Source organism: Ovis canadensis, chromosome 24, assembly GCF_042477335.2.
Source record: "Ovis canadensis isolate MfBH-ARS-UI-01 breed Bighorn chromosome 24, ARS-UI_OviCan_v2, whole genome shotgun sequence".
NCBI classification, from domain to species: domain Eukaryota; kingdom Metazoa; phylum Chordata; class Mammalia; order Artiodactyla; family Bovidae; genus Ovis; species Ovis canadensis.
This window is the reverse complement of record NC_091268.1, coordinates 42,969,432-42,988,384: the sequence shown is the minus strand read 5'-3', so window position 1 is coordinate 42,988,384 and position 18,953 is coordinate 42,969,432. Positions and strand designations below refer to the sequence as shown.

The window sequence follows — 18,953 nt, the reverse complement described above, 5'->3', positions numbered from 1 at the left end:
AAAAAAGATCTTCACGACCCAGATAATCATGATGATGTGATCACTAATCTAGAGTCAGACATCTTGGAATGTGAAGTCAAGTGGGCCTTAGAAAGCATCACTACAAACAAAGCTAGTGGAGGAGATGGAATTCCAGTTGAGCTGTTTCAAATCCTGAAAGATGATGCTGTGAAAGTGCTGCACTCAATATGCCAGCAAGTTTGGTAACAATGGTAGTTGCTGGAAATTAGCCCTCCAGAATGTGTCAAGAACCTACCATCTAGGGCTTCCCTGGTGGTCTAGTGGTAAAGAATGCAGGGGACAAGGGTTGCATCTCTGGTCCAAGAAGATCCCACGTGCCTTGTGGCAACAACTAAGCCCGTGTGCCACAACTACTTAAGTCTGGATGCCTAGAGTTCATATTCTACAAGAGAAGCCACTGAAATGAGAAGCCCATGCAATGCAATGAAGAGCAGCCCCTGCTTGCGGCAACTAGAGAAAGCCTGAGTGTGGCAATGACGACCCAGTACAGCCAAAATATAAAGTAAAGAAACAAAAAACACACTTACCATCTAGAGTGTCAAGAAAAGTCATTCATGGAGAAGAATCTCAATGGAGGCATCCTGAGACAAAGCCATCCAAGGTGGGGAGAATTTGGGGGGTGCTGGGTGGTGTTGGCCCCTGTCATGGCAGGACTGGGGCTCTGGAGGAGCTACATGAGTTGGAACCGTGGTGCTGGAGAAGCCATCTGCACCGCAAGAGCTGAGCACTAAGGAATCCATGCACACTGCAGGAGCCTGCTACAAGAGTACACTAGAATTGTTATCACCAAAACGGGAGTTTCCTTGGTTCTTATCCCAACCCACTGCAGTACCCTTGCCTGGAAAATCCCACGCATGGAGAAGCTGGTGGGCTACAGTCCATGGGGTCGCAAAGAGTTGGACACGACTGAGCAACTTCACTCACTTATCCCCCAAAGGAAAGAATTCAATCAAGAGACAGAGAGTGGTTGTAAATAGCAAGAGTTGTATTAAGCAGAGCAGAAGTACACTCCAAACAGAGAGAGAAAATGAAGGAAAGCAGGCTGCCTGGAAACAAGAAGCCGCCTCCAACAGGGTCGGATTGGTTTCTCAGCATGGTGGCAAGTCCCTCTCTCTGTCCTGTGTTATTTGACTAAGCTGATTGGCAGCTTTAGGTTGTGTAACTTTCCTCCTAGTGCACAGGCACTTACCCACAAGCACCCAAGTGGAACCTACCATGGGGAGGAGTGGGTGGGGCAAAACTGAAATGCTAATTTACTACAAATACAATATAATGAACCCCGGGTTACTTTGAGTCATCTTTTAGGTCTTGGTGCACCTGTGCTGGCAGGTTTTATCTTGTTTGGTCCTGATAAGGCTGAAAACTTATTGGTCCTTGATCACAAAAAGGGAAGATCTTGAGGTGTGTTTTGATCACCAGTGTGGGGTGGGGGTAGGGAAGGCAGAGAGAAAGATGACCCTGTCCAGGATGGGGCAGGCACCAGCTCATATCTGACTAACTACCTAATAAAAGGAGAAGGGAAACCCCTTCCTCCTGCAGTTACTCTCCAGAGCATTCAGTTGACAAAAATTAACATTGTGCCAGCTGGTAAAGAAAAAAATACTCAAGTGGTCCACCTCAATTTTTGCACAGCAAGCAATAAAGGGTGAATTTGGAGTCAAGAGGCAATTAATTGGAATCTGGCACAGACTCCATCTAGAAATCAACACAGCAAGGAAGGTTCGAAAGAGGAAAAGTATATTCAAGTCTGTTGCCCATTTTTAACCAGTGTTGTGTTTTGGTTCTTGTTGTTTTTCATATATGCTAGATATTAACCCCTTATCAGATATATGATCTGCAAATATTTTGTTCCATTCTGTAAGTTGCTTTTTCACAACTCCTGATAGTATTCTTTTTTTAAAAGTCTGTATTTGTTTTTAATTGTTTGCATCAGGCCTTAGCTGCAGCGTGCAGGATCAAGCTCCCTGGCCAGGGATTGTACCTTGGCCCCTTGCATTGGGAGTGCAGAGTCTTAACCACTGGACCACCAGAGACATACTGCCCAAGTATTTACATTTAACAGGGATTTTTATGTCTTCATACGACTACAAGGTACTGTCTAGGATCCTTTCATGTCAACCTGAAGGAATCCTTGTGGCATTTCTGGTAGGACAGGTCTAGTGGTAATGTGTGGGAGAGCGGTATGGGTGGGGGTTTGGACAAGGGTTGTCAAAAGATATAAACTTCCAGCTATAAGACAAACAAGTTCCAGGGATGTAACATACAATACGATTAATATAATTAACACTGCTGTGTATTATATACAAAAGAGAACAAATCCTAAGAGTTCCCACCACAAGGACAAAAAATGCTTTTCTGTGTCTTTAATTTTGTGTCTGTATGAGATGATACAGATGTTTACTAAACTTACTTGGGGTCATCATTTCATGATAATGTGAAAGTGTTAGTCACTCAGTGGTGTCGACTCTTTGCAGCCCCATGGACTGTAGCCCAGCAGGTTCCTCTGTCCATGGGATTCTCCAGGCAAGAATACTGGAGCGGGTTGCCATTTTGTAAGTCAAATGATTATGTTGTAAACCTTATATAGTGCTCTACACCAACTATATATCAATAAAACTGGAAGAAAAAAATGTATATTAAGGTATATTCATGAGGGAAATAATTCTAGTTAATAAATGTACAAGAAATTATTGAATTTTAAAAATTACCATCTCACAGCACCTAATGAAATAATAACAAATGAACACAACAGCAAACAAAAAAAGAACCATGGTTAAAACTATTAGATTGAAACTATTAATGTTGAACTATACAATTGCAGGGATAGGCTGTCACCACCTGAGCCCACTGGTCACTAAAATTGGGGCAATCACTAAAATTGTGGGTCTCCCAGTGTGATGCCAAAACACATCACCTCCTAGGAAAGTGAACCTGTGCATAAACCCACCTCTAGAATCCACCTCAACTGACAAGATATGGGAAAGAGAGGAACAAGTTAAATGACATCTCAAGGAAGCAGATAAATCCACAAAGTGGGGCATTTATTTACAGGACGGCTGACCCAGTTTTTGCAACAAGTCATGTCAGGGCAAAAGGAAAGGGGCAGGGGCCCGCCCTATATAAGAAGTGACTTAAACACAATAACAAGCAAATTTTATCTGTAGATTTTTAAATGTATTCCAAGTTGTATGTTTCCTATTGTCGTTTAGACATCAAAATTATGTAAGAAATAGGTTGAGTGTTTTAGAGCTGTATATTGAGATGCATGCTTCCTAGGTGGCTCAGTGGTAAAGAATCCGCCTGCCAAGCAGGAGACATGGGTTGGATCCCTGGGTTGAGAAGATTCCCTAGGGAAGAAAATGGTAGCCCACTTCAGTATTCTTGCCTGGGAAATCCCATGGAAAGAGCAGCCTGGCAGGCTACAGTCCATGTGGTTGCAAGAGTCTGACACCACTTAGTGACTAAACCATTGGATGCACACGAGTAAAATAACTTAAGATCTGTAGCAGAGCAAAACAGAAAGGGATAAAGCAAACCAGACAGGATCTTGATAATTGTGCAAAAGCCCCCCTTGTGAGGGGCTATGAGAGTTCTTTGTTCTATTTTCATTTTTGAGAATATCTGAATATTTTCATTAAAAATTCTAAAGAGTTTTTTTTTTTTTAAGAGATAATGTGTGGGAGAGTGGTATAGGAATAAACATTAGTTTGTCTCTTTCCCAGTAGCAGGTGTAAGACACGAGGGTGGAAGAGAAAATCCCCTGGGTGTTTTATTAAAAACACTCTCCTGAGACTTGCTCATTTAAGGAACTACCAAAATTGCCCTCAGAGCTCGGTATGTAGGCCACGCCCCACCAGGGACACGACTTTAGAGAGCAGGGGAAAAAAACTCAAATTGGCAACTTGGTCACTGACAGAAACTCAGCAAGATCAAATATCTGAGGCCTTTTTTTTTTTCTTAAGTAGAGAATTATTTTCCATCTATTAAAAAGAAAAGTCCCCAGGGGGGATGGCTGCAACATTTGTGGGAAGAGAATTATCTGCACTAGTTAAACCAAACGCAAACAAAAGCATTGTTGGCAATAATACCCTGAGAGCAGCGTTTAGGGAGACAGTAATTAGGCAATTAGACCTGGGAGTCGCCGCAGAGCCTCGGGTGCCGCTGGATGTTAATGACTCCTGCTCCGCGGTGCGTCAGCCCCGGCGAGGAAGTAAGCCTGGCCTTTTCTCAGCGCCGAACACCCGGCCTGATTCCTCTAGCCTCTGTTGCTCTCCGCGAACATCATTTCCCCCATGCCCGCGGGGCTGGACGTAGCTGGGGCTGGCGGGTGGGATGCAGGGCGCGCGCGGCTGCTCCCCGACTCGGCCCTCACTCCCGAGCTGCCAGAGCATCAGGCTATCACACCAGAGTCCCCTGACAACAGTACTTGGGCACCCGCGGATAATCCGAAATTGCCGCGCGTTTCCTGGCCTGCCACCAGGAAAGGTAACTTTCCCTTAATTGCTAGCTTAATACTTATTTCCTACTCCTTATCAAACACATGGACTATGGAAAGGAAAAAGAACTAATGTATGTCCCTAGCAGCAGGAATACTTTTAGCATTCTGATGCATTTCCTTTTAATTTAGATGTGTTTTAAAAATATATTACTGGGGGACTTCCCTACTGGTCCAGTCGCTAAGACTTGGCGCTCTCAATGCAAGGGAACGGTTCATCCCTGATCAGGCGATTAGATCCCACATGCCAGCTACAGATTCCACATGCCGGCCACGAAGGTAGAACAGCCGTGTGCTGCAACTAAGACCCGGTGCAGACAAACGAATGGATCAATTTTAAAGAATACGTTTCTGGGATACCAGAGGCATTATTTCAGAACCCTATTTTTCATTTTGCATCATTACTGCGCAAAGCTTCCCTTTTACCTCAGTTGGTAAAGAATATGCTTGCAATGCAGGAGACCTGGGTTCGATTCCTGGGTTGGGAAGATCCCCTGGAGAAGGAAATGGCAACCCACTCCAGTATCCTTGCCTGGAAAATCCCATGGACAGAGAAGCCTGCCAGGCTACAGTCCATGGAGTCGCAAGAGTCCGACACGGTTTAGCGATCAAACCACCATTACTGAGCACTTAACTCATATCATCAAATAACCTGACAAAATGCTCATTGTTGATCACCCCAACGAATGCACAGCCCCTTCACTATTGATAATTGGCTAATTTCCCACTTTTGACCGACTTAAACGAGCCTTCGATTGGGTTTGCCAAATGCCCCTCTCCCACTGGGGGTTTACAGAACTGGATGGAGAAAAAGGCCATGGTTCCCGGGACTGCGTGCAGCGCAGAGGCCTCACGCCGGGGAGCATCCCAGCTCTGTGACGTCAGCCCTAGGCCACACCCCCTCCAGCGAAGCCAATCGAAGCGCAGGGCGTGGCCCTTCAGAAACGCGCGCGCCCGCCCGAGCGGGCGAGCCGGCGCGATGGACTCGGCCGTTCCCGCTGTCCAGCCTCGAGCCCAGCCACCGCCACCCGACGTTTGTCCGCCGCTGGGCTCCGAGGAGGAGTACTATGACTGCCCGGATTATTACTACTTGCGCGACTTCCCAGCCTGCGGTGCCGGTCGCATTAAGGGCCGGACGCGGCGTGAGCGAGAACTGCGTACCAACTGGCTGGTGCCCGGCGGCCACGAGCGCAAGATCGCGCAAAAGCTCCTGAACAGCCAGCGCAAGCGTCGCCAGCGCCAGCTGCAGCCCCGGCCGCGCACCCGTCTCACCTGAGCGCCGGTGCGTGCGGGCAGCCAGCGGCCCGGGCCCCGCGGAGCCGTGCGATCGCCCGGGCGGCGCTCCGATCCGTCCCCTGCAACTCGACTCGGCACAGTCGCCCCCTTCTGAGGCTGCCCTGTAGCCAAGTGGGCCCCCTAAACTCCCAGCTTCTCTCCCGGCTGCGGTTAGAATAGTGTAAAATTATATTTTGGAAATTGTAGTTGGGTAGACGGGGCTAGGAAACGCAGAAAACATCTTCCTAAAAATTCAAGGAAGGGATTTAATGGCAGTGTTTATGCACGGACTAAAGAGAATAATTGAATTTTGTTTTTTGTCTGGTTTTCTACAGGATACCCATACCCAAAGGACCTGATATAAGTATTTTCTCTGACTCCAGCTGTAATTGTGGTCCTAAAGGGAGCAGTCCATGTTGGTCAGCAGAACTTCTTTTCAACATCGCTTAAGTTTACTGCTTCAGTATCTTTTCCTTACTGATTGTTAAGTAACATCCAAGTGGGTATGCCTGCTTAGGGTTTAGGGTTTTTCATTAAAAGAGAGCAGCAAGAGTGGCATTTTAAGTCTTCTGGTGTTTTTTTTGGTTAAGTTGTTATGGTAATTTGTTTCAAGCCCACAAATATTTTGAGTTCTTAAGTGTAAAGAAGTGACACAGATGAATACAGGCAGAACAAAGATAGGAATTTGTATAATAAGACTTTAATTCAAATGTCACCTAGGACTGTGTACCCTTAATATTTGTTTGTCAGAATACAAGTATTTTAAATTTAAATGGTGTATGCTAGGTTCTCGGCACTACTGGCCCACAACAATCCTTTGAAGTGAATGCTATCTCCATTTTACAGGGGATTCTGAGGCATAGAATTCAAGTAACTTTCCAGAGGCCATACAAGTTAGAAGACATAACAGATACTCAAAAACATTCACTCTTCCCACCACCACCATTTTCATCAACTGTAGACATCCTTTTGTGGCTCAGAACCACCCACAAATTCCAAGTCCAAGAATTAAACATTATGCAGAGTATGGGAGGGTCCCTTTCCTGTCTCTTCAGCCTGCATCCTGTCAGGCCTTTGCACCCAGTGGTGAGTCCCTGTTGACGAAAGAAGGGTGGTGTTCTGGAATGAGCAACCTGAATTTTAATCCTAACGATGGCTTTTCATTGACCTGGCATTCAGCAGACTTTGAGTGGTAACTACTTTCAACTTCTGCCAAGCTTCAGGTTTCACATTTGTAAAATGGGAATAATACTGGGTTACCCTGCCAAACGAAGAAGGCAATGGCAGCCTACTCCAGTACTCTTGCCTGGAAATTCCCATGGACGGAGGAGCCTGGTGGGCTGCAGTCTATGGGGTCGAGAAGAGTCGGACACAACTGAGCGACTTTTCACTTTTCACTTTCATGCATTGGAGAAGGAAATGGCAACCCACTCCAGTGTTCTTGCCTGGAGAATCCCAGGGACGGAGGAGCCTGGTGGGCTGCCATCTATGGGGTCACACAGAGTCGGACACGACTGAAGTGACTTAGCAGCAGTAGCAGTACCCTGCCAAACTGATTATTGATACAGTATATAAAACATCTAACACACTTAAGGGCTTGGCACATAATCGGTGCTCAGTAAATGGGAATTATTTTTAAGTTTACAGAACATGATCCCTCTTTTTCCTCTCTTGTCAGGAAGCCTTAAGTTCTTTCACTCATTAATTCTTTTAAAATGTCTCCAACATTCAGGCAGTGTGGTAGGAGTCCTGGCTTTGGAGTAAAATGCCTGTATGGACTTGGGCAAGTTGCTTAAACTCTATACATCTGTATCCTTACCTATAAGTTAGGAATGATACAGTACTTACTCCAAGAGCATAAATGAAATAATGCATATAAAGCTCTCGGCCTGATACATAACAGGCAAGTAGTTACTAATAGTGTTCCCATCACCACTGTCTTACTTAGCCTTCAGGATTTGTTTTCCTTACCCTTAGTCCCCCTCTGCTACATCTCAGACATGGCCAGATTAATCTTCCCGAAGATCATTTTAATCATATAAAAACCCTCAGTGACTGCTGTAACCTTGTAGGTTAAAAAGCTTAGAAGCCTTATATTGTGCTGGAAATCATCTATTGGATTTTCTTAAATTTGTTTCTCACAGCTTCCAAAAACACACTGGATCTTGACACAGGTCTCTGTCCTCTAAACTCACCATATTTAATTCTTCCTCTTCATTTAAATCTGTGCTATCCTACTCAGGGTGCCCTTAATCAATTTTAATTGTTCTACAGCTAGTGTCAGCTATACTTAAAAGTGCCACTTTCTCCCTGAAGCCATCATTCACACTGAATATCCATTCCCTTAAAATCCTTTAGAACTTCATATAAACAACACGACAACTTGTTTTATAGTATTTTGTACTTTTAGATCATCAGTTAAACTCATTCATTCTTTTTCGTCTGGTATGTGCAAGGCACTATAATCATATACATAGGTCTTAGTTATCCAAACACAAAACTACATTTACAGTGTATGGACTTCCCAGGTGGCGCAGTGGTAAAGAATCCACCTCCCAATGCAGGAGACCCGGGTTCGATTCCTGGGTCAGGAAGATCCCCTGGAGCGAAAAATGGTAACCCACTCCAGTATTCTTGTCTGGGAAATCCAGAGGAGCCTGGCGGGCCACAGTCCATGGGGTCGCAAAGAGTAGGACGCAGCTGAGCAACTGAGTACGCAGTGTATGGACCTTAGTGTCTTAAACATCTCAGTTCCTTGCAATTTCTGCTGTAAAGTACAGCATACCCAGATAGACATCAGCTATGTTAAAGCAACCCGTAAAGTGTTCTAGATTTTGCCCATTTTAGATAGTAGAGCTTTTAAAATTCAAATATGGTCACTGTAGAAATTATGTGTATTGGTTACATATAGCTGTGTAACAAATTACTATCTTAGCTTCTGTGGGTCAAGAATTTGGGAGCGGCTTCATTGGGTAGTTCTAGCTCAGGGTCTCTCACAAGGTTGGAGAATTTAATTTGGCTCCACCTTTTGAAGGGAATGTCAAGGAATTTGAGGACATGTTTTAAACCACCAGGGTAGGTTTATTCATTGTATGTTCACTGTAGACAGAAAATAGAGACAGGCCAAAAAAAAAAAAAAAAGGAAGGAAGCAGAGAGAGCAGTATCCAATGGATAACATCACTACTAGGCTGTATATAATTCCAGTCTTTAAAATATATATGAACTTTCTCAAAATACATACTGTATATACTATTTTATAATCTGCTCTTTCACTTAATATTTTGTGAAGACAATTCTCATGTCAGATATTCTTCTATAACATTTTAAATGGATGCCTAACATTTCATCATATGTAGGTACTAGAACTTATTTAACTAATTCAAAATACATTGCAAGACACTTAGGGTATTTCAGGTTTTCCCTATTTTGTTAAATCAACATCCTTACATTTTGTTAAAATGTTACATTTTACATACATTTTGTTAAATCAACATCCTTATGGCTAATTTCTTTCACATTCACAACTTTTGAAAATTCCTAGATATGGAATTTATGGAACAAAGTCTGCAAAGTTTTAAAGCTTCTGCTATTTATCTTAGCCTTCAGGGTATTCTTCCCCTTACCCTTTGTCTCCCTCTGCAATTGTTAACCGCAAGAGTCCTTTCAGCCAAATGTCTGTATCAAATATCTGTAATGTCTGCAAGAGTTCTTTGTTCAAATTTTTATTACTGTTTAACTGAATTTGTGCCACTGCCTCAAGACAACCAGTGTTGTCAGCTAAATATATTTTATACACACACAATATGGTCTTTTCTCTCCGTTTCACACAAATAATAGCACTCAATTCTGCCATTTGCTTTTTTTCTCTTGACAGTTTATCTTGGAAATCATTTCATATCAATATACAGAAAAACTTTTTTTTTGTAGCTTTATATATAGCTTTGTTTTTCCAGTAGTCATGTATGGATGTGAGAGTTGGACTATAAGGAAAGCTGAGTGCCGAACTGAATTGATGCTTTTGAACTGTAGTGTTGGAGAAGACTCTTGAGAGTCCCTTGGATTGCAAGGAGATCCAACCAGTCCATCCTAAAGGAGATCAGTCCTGAATGTTCATTGGAAGGACTGATGTTGAAGCTGAAACTCCAATGTTTTGGCCACCAGATGCGAAGAGTTGACTCATTTAAAAAGACCCTGATGCTGGGAAAGATTGAAGGCAGGAGGAGAAGGGGACAACAGAGGATGAGATGGTTGGATGGCATCACCAACTCAATGGACATGAGTTTGAGTAAACTCCGTGAGCTGGTGATGGACAAGGAGGCGAGGCCTGCAGTACATGGGGCCGCAGAGTCGGACAGGACTGAGCAATTGAACTGAACTGCTATTGTGTGAGTGTGGCCATAATTTTTTTAATCTGTATTCTACTAACAGAGATTTAGACTGTTTTTAATCTTTTACTATCACAAAATAACCTTATAGAAACATCTAATTTTCTCTCAATTTAGGAATGAATGGCCTGTCTGTCCAAAGCTCTCCTCAGTCTAAGTGCTTCTGGTCCCAGAATGTCCTTTATAAATAAGGTTCCTAAAGCAATTATCCTTCAATTAAAAATAAGTATATAAATAAGGTTCCTTTCTCCCATCTCTTTTTATGAATTACCCAAAGGCAAATACAAGGGCTTACCATTTACAGTTTTCATTTCTTTAAGAAATTCTGTGAAAATAAAACTTCGTTTTTCACAATTTTTTTTTGCATTATTTACCCTTCAGTTCCACAAACATTCTGCTGTTGCCAGAAAGGCTGCTTTACACTCTGTCACCTCTGGTGAAAGGGGGAAATTTCTGATTGACATCCAAGAAGAAATGGAGGTTCTACCTCTGCTTTCTCTCCTCCATAAAACCCATCCCATCCCAAGGGCTTTTCCACGAAGCCCACCATGAAATGCCATTAGTTTACTTGTCCCCTACTGCAGAGGCACTAAAATATATGGTTAAAAGAATTTTCCACCAAGTATCACTGAAGCACAGATCCTTGGGGCCTTTGCAATTGCTGTTCTCACTGTCAGGAAAGCTCTTACCCTTGGGCCTCCCCACTTCCTTAAGGACTACGTTCAAATACTGCCCCTTCAAAAAACACTCCTGCCCTCTCTGACCCCTAACTCTCTATACCTCGCTTATCTTGCTTTTGCTCCTATTACCACCATCTAATTACTGTAGGTGTTTGTGTCTCGCCTCTATGAATTTAAACTCCATGAAGGTAGTCTTTTGTTTCCTGCTCTGTTTCCAGAACCTAGATAGCACTTGGGAGATCATTCAGAACACCTTATCTCATTATCAGCGAACGAATATCATTCCACTTACGGGCACAAGTTCTATAATACATATGGAGGGATTCGGAAATGTGTGGAATAGATAAAAGGCATTAGCACTGTCTGAATTTAACTTTTGTTTACTGGATGAACAGACAAAACACAAGTAGAACCAACTCGGCTTTGTCGAAAAATTGTCCGTTTTCCTAATTTCAGTTCTTATTATGTGCCCACACTGTGCCTCAAAAAATATTTACTCAAATGAGGAACTTAATGGTGAGAAAAGTTAAGTAACTGACCCAAGGTCCAGGGACAACCAAGCCAGAGGCCTGACTCCCTCTCTCAAGGCTGGAGCTGACCTACCACATTAATAAGCAAACGTTTGAAGGTAAAAGCCACGGTCCTTGTGCCCTAGGAAACGGCTGTGAGTCGCGCTAAGCTCGGACAAAGTTCCCACACCCACGGCCACCTTCGGCTTTTTAGACAGTCCTGGCGCCGAGCGTCTGACGTCAACTGCTTGCGACGAGGCGCAGCCGTGACGTCCTGCTCTTCCTGTGACCTTCAGACCCGCGGAGAAGTCGGAGAACGGAAGGCCTGTGCGCTCATTGGCCGCGCGCTAAGACCAGCCCCGCCTCCCAACTTCCGCTCTCGCTCTTCGCAGAATCCATCAGGGTCTCCGAGTCTGCGGCTTGTGGACGTCGCTTAGGCGTGCAGTCGAGATGCCTCGTGGAAGCCGAAGCCGCACTTCCCGCGTGGCCCCTCCTGCCAGGTGAGACTACCTCGGGGTTTGGGGTCCTGCCCGTGCCGTGTCACGGAGGGAGGCTGTGCTTTGCCTTGGCACGGCGGGGCGTCTACGGGCGGGGGCGTCCGAAGTCGGGCGGCGTGGGCCTCTCTCCCGTCGCGGCAAACTGGTTATGGGGCTTTGGGTAGTTTTCCCGTTAGTGCAAACTTCCTAATTTCTAATGTCCATGAGTTATTTCTTAACATATTTTAGAGTCCACTTTGTGTTAAAACATGCCAGTTCTAGAAAGTGGATATTTGTAAGTGTAATCTAGCTGAAACGTCAAAAATAGCAACAATAACAATTTTTTTAAAAGCAGAAAAAAGATGGTATAAACAGGAAAATGATCGTATCTCAGTTCAAGTAAATAACCTTTAAGCACCTTCCATAAGCAGTGAGCGTTCCAAGGGCTCAACCCAGTATGCCGTGGCTAAGGTCTCACGTGTGCATGACGTTTTACGGTTCATAAAATACTTGTAAAATATACGGTCAGTTGCACCTCCTGATAGCCTCAGAAGGTAGGTGTTTTCCTGTTACAGGAACAAGGAAACTGAAGAAGCAGAATAAGGGACTTGTCCAAGGTCATGCAGAGGTAGGAGATAAATGGGCCCCTGGGCCAGGCAGCTGGTATTTGTCAAGTGGGGTAAAACTGAAGCTTTATTCTCGCCCTGATACTAAGGACAAAGCTAGTGGCAGAAGCTGAGCTCTGCTGAAGTGAAGAGATAAGGTGTCCATTCCTGAGGTCAAGGAAAACTTCCCTCTCTGCACATGAGCAGGCAGGCTCCGTAGGGGTCAGAAAGGGAGGGTGCGCCACCCCATTATAAGTGTGGAATATACCACAGGCCTCCTCGATGCGATCCATCTTAGCAAAAAGTTGCACACGCATCTTGGGGAGGGTTCTAGGAATAGTCACTGTGTGAAAAAGGGACAAGATAATTGGCCAAATGTAAACAAAGACCCTGAAGGGCTGTCCTGTATAAGTGATTTAAATCACCTCTCTACTGAGTGCCTCATTCAGGATGCTGGCACTCCTCTCTGGGTGTGTATTTCTGCCTAGTTTCTGACTTAAGTTAAACTTTATACCTGTTTTTATAGTTTTTGCCTCCTGGAAACATTTTTGCTTTCAAACAGGGGAAGAACCAGGAACTCTGCATCTAGCCTCCAGCCCCAAGTGGTCTCAGTTCAATTCAGTTGCTCAGTTGTGTCCAACTCTGTGACCTCGTGGACTGCAGCATGCCGGGCCTCCCTGTCCATCATCAACTCCCGGAGTTTACTCAAACTCATATCCATTGAGTCGATGATGCCATCCAGTCATCTCATCCTCTGTCATCCCCTTCTCCCACCTTCAATCTTTCCCAGCATCAGGGTCTTTTCAAATGAGTTGATTCTCATTTGGCCATCACGTGGCCAAAGTATTGGCGTTTCAGCTTCAGCATCAGTCCTTCCAATGAATATTCAGGACAGATCTCCTTTAGGATGGACTGGTTGGATCTCCTTGCAGTCCAAGGTACTCTCAAGAGTCTTCTCCTGGTAGTTTAGTGGTTAGGATTCCTGATTTTCATCCAGATTACCCTGGACAGGTCCAATCTCTGGAGAGGGAGCTAAGATCTCTCTTCAGGATCGCTCACTGCTGTCCTCTATGTATAGAGAAGCAAGGTCTCAGTTTTCTGGTGACAGCTTCCAAAGATTTACCACAGTAGCACATTGCTTCTCTAGACTAAGGTGAATTGTGTTCAAACAGTGTATTAGGAGTGTAGAGAGAGTTCAGTAATGGAAAGATGATGCTATCCAAAGGAGGGGAAACCACATTTTTTGTGAAGTTAGACCAGATACTGGATACCACCTGATCAGAAGTGATAAACTTTTGATCTAGCCTTAACTGAGGGAAGCTCACCCAAGGAAATAATCTAAAAAATGTACAGAGAGTATAATCTATGTGAAAGATTTTTAGAGCAGTACTGGACATATTGGGTGGAGGTTTAGTCACCAAGTTGTGTCCCATTCTTTCGACCCCATGAACTGTTGCCTGCCAGAGTCCTCTGTCCATGAGATTCTCCAGGCAAGAATACTGGAGTGGGTTGCCACTGGACATTTTAGTGAAATAAAGATATCCAGATGTCCTACAGATGGGAAATCACTGATTCTAGTGTAGGTATAACAGTCCAGGCTAGTCAGTTCCGCTTGTTGGGTTTCAGTTTTCCAGTCTGTGAAATGAAGGAATCGGACTAGTTTATTTCCCTGGATGACTGTCCATCTTTACTCAGTTGTTACCTCCCTTGACGGTCCTAAAATTGAAACATCCCAGAACATGCTGCTCTCTCTTAGTATTTTTTCCTTAACGCTCACTTGATCCCTCAGTAGAATGTCAGTGCCATAAAGGCAGAGGGTTTTGTCTCATGAACAGTTACATCGATTTTTATGAAGTTTTGGGATAACTGTTCTTAAAGATACTATACTTTGTGAATACATGGAGATGGTTGCAAATAAACAGGAAAGAGAAGTTTATACTCGGTGATTACAACCTTAACAAAAGGTGCAAGAGAGGAAATGATGTAAATAGCTTAGGGAATTACGTGCTGTGAAGTTTTCTTGTATGTATATCGTATTTTAAATTATCATTTGATAATTTAAAGCCCTGAGGTTTATTTTAATATGCAGGCGTTGCTTGTTTACGTTGACAGTTTCCAAACCTGGCGGGAATGGGAACGTACTACTTTTTGTTCCTTCCTTTCACAGCCGCGCGCCTCAGATGAGAGCAGCGCCCAGGCCAGCGCCCGCAGCTCAGCCACCAGCAGTGGCTCCACCGTCTGCCGTCGGCTCCCCTGCTGCTGCTCCCCGGCAGCCAGGCATGATGGCCCAGATGGCAACCACTGCTGCCGGCGTGGCTGTGGGTTCTGCCGTCGGCCACACTCTGGGTCACGCCATCACTGGGGGCTTCAGTGGAGGAAGCGGTGCTGAACCCGCAAGGCCTGACGTCACTTACCAGGTAAGACTTGGGGCAGCGTTCTCTTCGTGGGTGTATTTTATGAGAAAATCTAGTTGTTTGTAGGTTCTTATGTGTTGGCACTATCTCCACATGTGGAAAATGGTTTATCAAGAGCCATATTTGGCAGTTGAGTTAGTACCTTAATTAGGCCAGCATCAGGGAATCCTGTACACATGGTATTTCTTCCCAAGTTGTAGAATTGTAGCAGTTCATCCTGACGCACTGTCAAGCAGCCCCTTTCCCCTTATTTTAAATGTTCTGGGGAGTTCCCTGGTGGTCCAGTGGTTAAGACTTAGCTGTTTCACAGCCATGGGCCCTGGTTGAGTTCCTGGTTGGATAACTAAGATCCCTCAAGCCAGGTGGCCTGGCGTAAATGAATGAATGAATATAAATACATATATTTTTTCCTGGTCACTCTTAACTCATCCAGACTCAAACTTAGTTAAGTGTTTAGAAATCTTTTTTGTGACTCCAATGCTGTCTGATATCTTTCCTAATATTTGCCACTGCCCTTCTTTCTGACTTGTGAATTTTCTCCTCTAGGGAGAGTGGGCATATATGTCATTGTATTTCTGGTGTACTTAAAGCTCTCGTTCCTCTATTTTTCTGTAGTAATCCCATTTTTTCCTTCATGAAACATGACTGAACCATTGATCTTTAGATGCCCAAATAACCTCTTTGAATTACATCCTGGTTTGTGAATCTTTCTGATTACGACTGGAATTTTTGTTACAGCTCATTTCTTTCTGCCTTTAAGTTTCTTCGTGTTTCATGTTATGAAATAGGAACTTTAATTTGCCTCTGATTCTAGTTCTGTTCCCCCAGTTAACCTCAAAGAGTGGCTGTTTCTCTTTGCTGGGGTGTAAGTCTGATTTCCTTTTTTAATAGTCCTACATGTTGCGTGTTTGCAGGAGCCTCAGGGAACCCAGCCGGCACAACTGCAGCAGAATGGCCCCTGCTTCTATGAGGTGAAACAGTTTTTGGAGTGTGCCCAGAGCCAGGGTGACCTTAAACTTTGCGAGGGTTTCAGCGAGGTGCTGAAACAGTGCAGATTGGCCAACGGTAGGTGACCTCGCAGTCCATGATTGAACTTGCATCTGTTTAATTCACGGAATGGTACTCCTGGACCCTGTAAAACTTAGGGAGTCTGTGTTTGATAAATTAAACTGACACATTGGAGGAGATTTTGTTTACTCTAAAAATAATCTTAAGGAGCTGGTCCAGAGATCTCTAGTCATTATCTTACCTTTTGCCAGTTACGTTCTTAGTCTAATTCTTCCTTAAGCAGATATAGATTAGTGTGCCAAAATCTTACTGTGGCTATTGCATAGCCTTAGTGCTGATTTCACCAGAGTCCAGAAATGTGCACAAAATTTGATGGAGCATTGTCAGTCTACACACCCCCCTTGAGAGAAGACAAGTTTATTAGATCCCTTTGTGGGACTTTGAGCTTTACGCTCTTTGGAATGTTGGCAGTCAACTTATTCTCTCCCTTTTTTTTTTTTTTTTTGTAATTTCCTCCTGTCAACCTAGGAATTCACCATCTATTAAAAATGCTTGTTTTCATTTTCCTTCCTTCATTTATGGCAGCAAATATGGCAGAAGCTTATTTTTTCAGGTGGTTGAACTGTGGTATTAAGAGATTTCATGGCCAGGTTTTATCAGAAATCTATGGTGAAGCTCCGTCTAATACCAAAGTGACTATACTTCTGTTTCAGAACTCTGTGCAGAGAAGGACATACACCCTCTCTTTTTTCAGTTGTGACAAGTGTAGAGTTGAAGTTTGGTTGTGGCAAGATGCCTAGGGCTTCCCTGATAGCTCAGCTGATAAAGAATCCTCCTGCAATGCAGGAGACCTTGGTATTATTCCTGGGTCGGGAAGATCCCCTGGAGAAGGAATGGGGTACCCACTCCAGTTTTCTTGGACTTCCCTGGTGGCTCAGCTGGTAAAGAATCCATCTGCCATGTGGGAGACCTGGGTTCTCTCCCTGGGTTGGGAAAATCGCCTGGAGAAGGGAATGACTACCCACTCCAGTATTCTAGCCTGGAGAATTCCATGGACTGTATAGTCCATGGGGTCACAAAGAGTCGGACACAACTGAGCTACTTTCACTTCACTTCAAGATGCCTTAAACGCTTTCTTATGAAAGGAACTAATAACCTTGGATTTCATCCCTCCTTTTATCATTTGGAGGACTTTTGCTTTATTGAGAATATGTAGCTAACAAACCTTTTCTATTTGCAGGATTAGCTTAATCAAGAAGTTCCAATTGAAGACATGATATGAAAAATCACCTCTCGTGACCATGTTGATTTAGCATTTAAAGTATAATTAGTAGTGAAGATGTGAAGTGTGAGACCACCTGTTAAACCTCTCCTTAATCATTAATAGCTTTTGTGCTTCACGATTGCAGTGGAAGAGGGCATTGTCACTATATAGAAGTTCATTGAGATGGTATTGAGTTTGGGATTGGGCAGAAGAGGCGGTTGTGGCCTCTTAAGCGTGCTTTTCTGATGTTATTGTTTGTGAATTGATTAGAATAAAATGATTTTCTTTCTAGTTACTTTTCTTTTTTTCTTAAGTAGAAGGTTATAAATCACACATGCTGAACACAATGGATTTTGCAGGAAAACACAGCTGTCTCTACATGTATATAGTTAATAGTCTCTGGGTATTAAAGCAGCAGCCACCTAGTTGCTCCCCAGCAAATGTGCTGCTCCTTAAACAGGTTTCAGGTGCAGTACTGTCCTAAATCAGGAGAGTGATAAAGGAAATGTGGGAGCAGAGCCGTTATACATGCCGTCTCCACGTGGCCAGGTCAGCAGTACCTGTCACTGTCACCCTAGAACATCCAGTTAATTGGTTGGAGATGAAAAATCATTCCCTTAATGCAGGCAGTTCCTCTGCGAGTGCTTTCACTCCACTTAAGGCATTATGGGGCCTTCCCTGGTGATCCAGTGGTTAAGAATCTGCCTTGCAATGTAGGGATCGTGGATTCCATCCCTGGTCGGAGAACTGAGATCCCACTCTTATGCCAAGAGGCAGCTAAGCCTGTGTGCCACAGCTAGAGAGTCTATTGCAACAAAAAAGTCCCATGTGCTACAACTAAGACTTGACATAGCCAAATTAAAAAAATTCATTCATTCTATGTAAGGCATGGTGTGTTGCTCTTCCTGAAAGATTCAAGTTGCCCCCTCCATGTTACCTTCAGGAGATGGACTCCATTTAGTGTGCATCTTTTTTTTTTTTTAAATCCAGCTCTGTCCTTCACAACTCAAAATTTCATTTGCTTCTTGACCTCAGGTCTGCAGTTTTCTGACTTTCAAATATACCTCTCAGAGCTCTCATTATCTGATTTTTATTTTTCTCTCTGTTACCATGAGGTGAGTGAAGTGCTGTTAAGTGAATTATTCAGTTGTTACCTCTTATCCTCAGCAGTGTTCTCAGAGTGCCCCATTCTGTACCTAATCTAATTCAGTTCCTGAAAGAGGCCAAGACTGCATTGCCCAAGGACCTAAATGACCATAGACAATTCACTCTTGTCCAGTCCCCCAGCCTATTCCCTCCTGGGTTCACCAGTGGGCTCCTTTGCCTATTTTCCTAAACGCCTAAAACCCCTGAGTTCATAGTGTTAATGCCGTTTATGTCCAAGGCAAGATGATGTATGTTGGGTACCCAAATAGAGTTGAAGCAGTGAATCCAAGGAAAATGAACCTCTGACAATAAAATGAAAGAGTCTGGCTTACCTGGTCTCTCCCTGGGGGGAACCATGACTGTACAGAAAAGGGCACAGGGAATGATTCATTAGGTATGTTGGCCTTTTGCCCTAAGGTCAGAGGGATTTTTATCTTGCACTGAAACTAAACTAGCATGAGTCTACAGCTTAGAATCAGGAGAGGGAAAAAAAATGAGTCTTTTTGACAGTAAGAGGGGACTTAAGTGTTTTCATCCTTGGGACTAGATGTTGCATCTCAGTAAGCTGGTGGCCTTTATGGATAGAGACAAAATCATTTACAACTCCTTTCTGTGTAACAATTCAGCAAAGTATTTCCCTAGAATGAAAGAGATGGTGACGTGGAAAGAGCACG

General features: G+C 43.9%; 2 protein-coding genes across 2 annotated transcripts in view; both read left to right on the top strand.

The window, feature by feature from the left end:
- CHCHD2 (coiled-coil-helix-coiled-coil-helix domain containing 2) overlaps window positions 1-17,428 on the top strand; it is a 47,459-nt gene extending 30,031 nt beyond the window's left edge. The window contains exons 3-6 of the mRNA XM_069570941.1: window positions 11,513-11,866; window positions 14,615-14,864; window positions 15,776-15,926; window positions 17,110-17,428. Coding sequence (XP_069427042.1) covers window positions 11,817-11,866; window positions 14,615-14,864; window positions 15,776-15,926; window positions 17,110-17,120 — 462 coding nt within the window. The 5' untranslated portion in view covers window positions 11,513-11,816 and the 3' untranslated portion in view covers window positions 17,121-17,428. The remainder of the gene's footprint in view (window positions 1-11,512; window positions 11,867-14,614; window positions 14,865-15,775; window positions 15,927-17,109) is intronic.
- Window positions 5,441-6,349, top strand: NUPR2 (nuclear protein 2, transcriptional regulator). Its single transcript, XM_069570942.1, has 2 exons — window positions 5,441-5,798; window positions 6,127-6,349. Exon 1 carries the CDS (start codon window positions 5,496-5,498, stop codon window positions 5,790-5,792), a length of 297 nt encoding a protein of 98 aa, XP_069427043.1. The 5' UTR covers window positions 5,441-5,495; the 3' UTR covers window positions 5,793-5,798; window positions 6,127-6,349.
- Window positions 17,429-18,953: the final 1,525 nt, after the last annotated feature.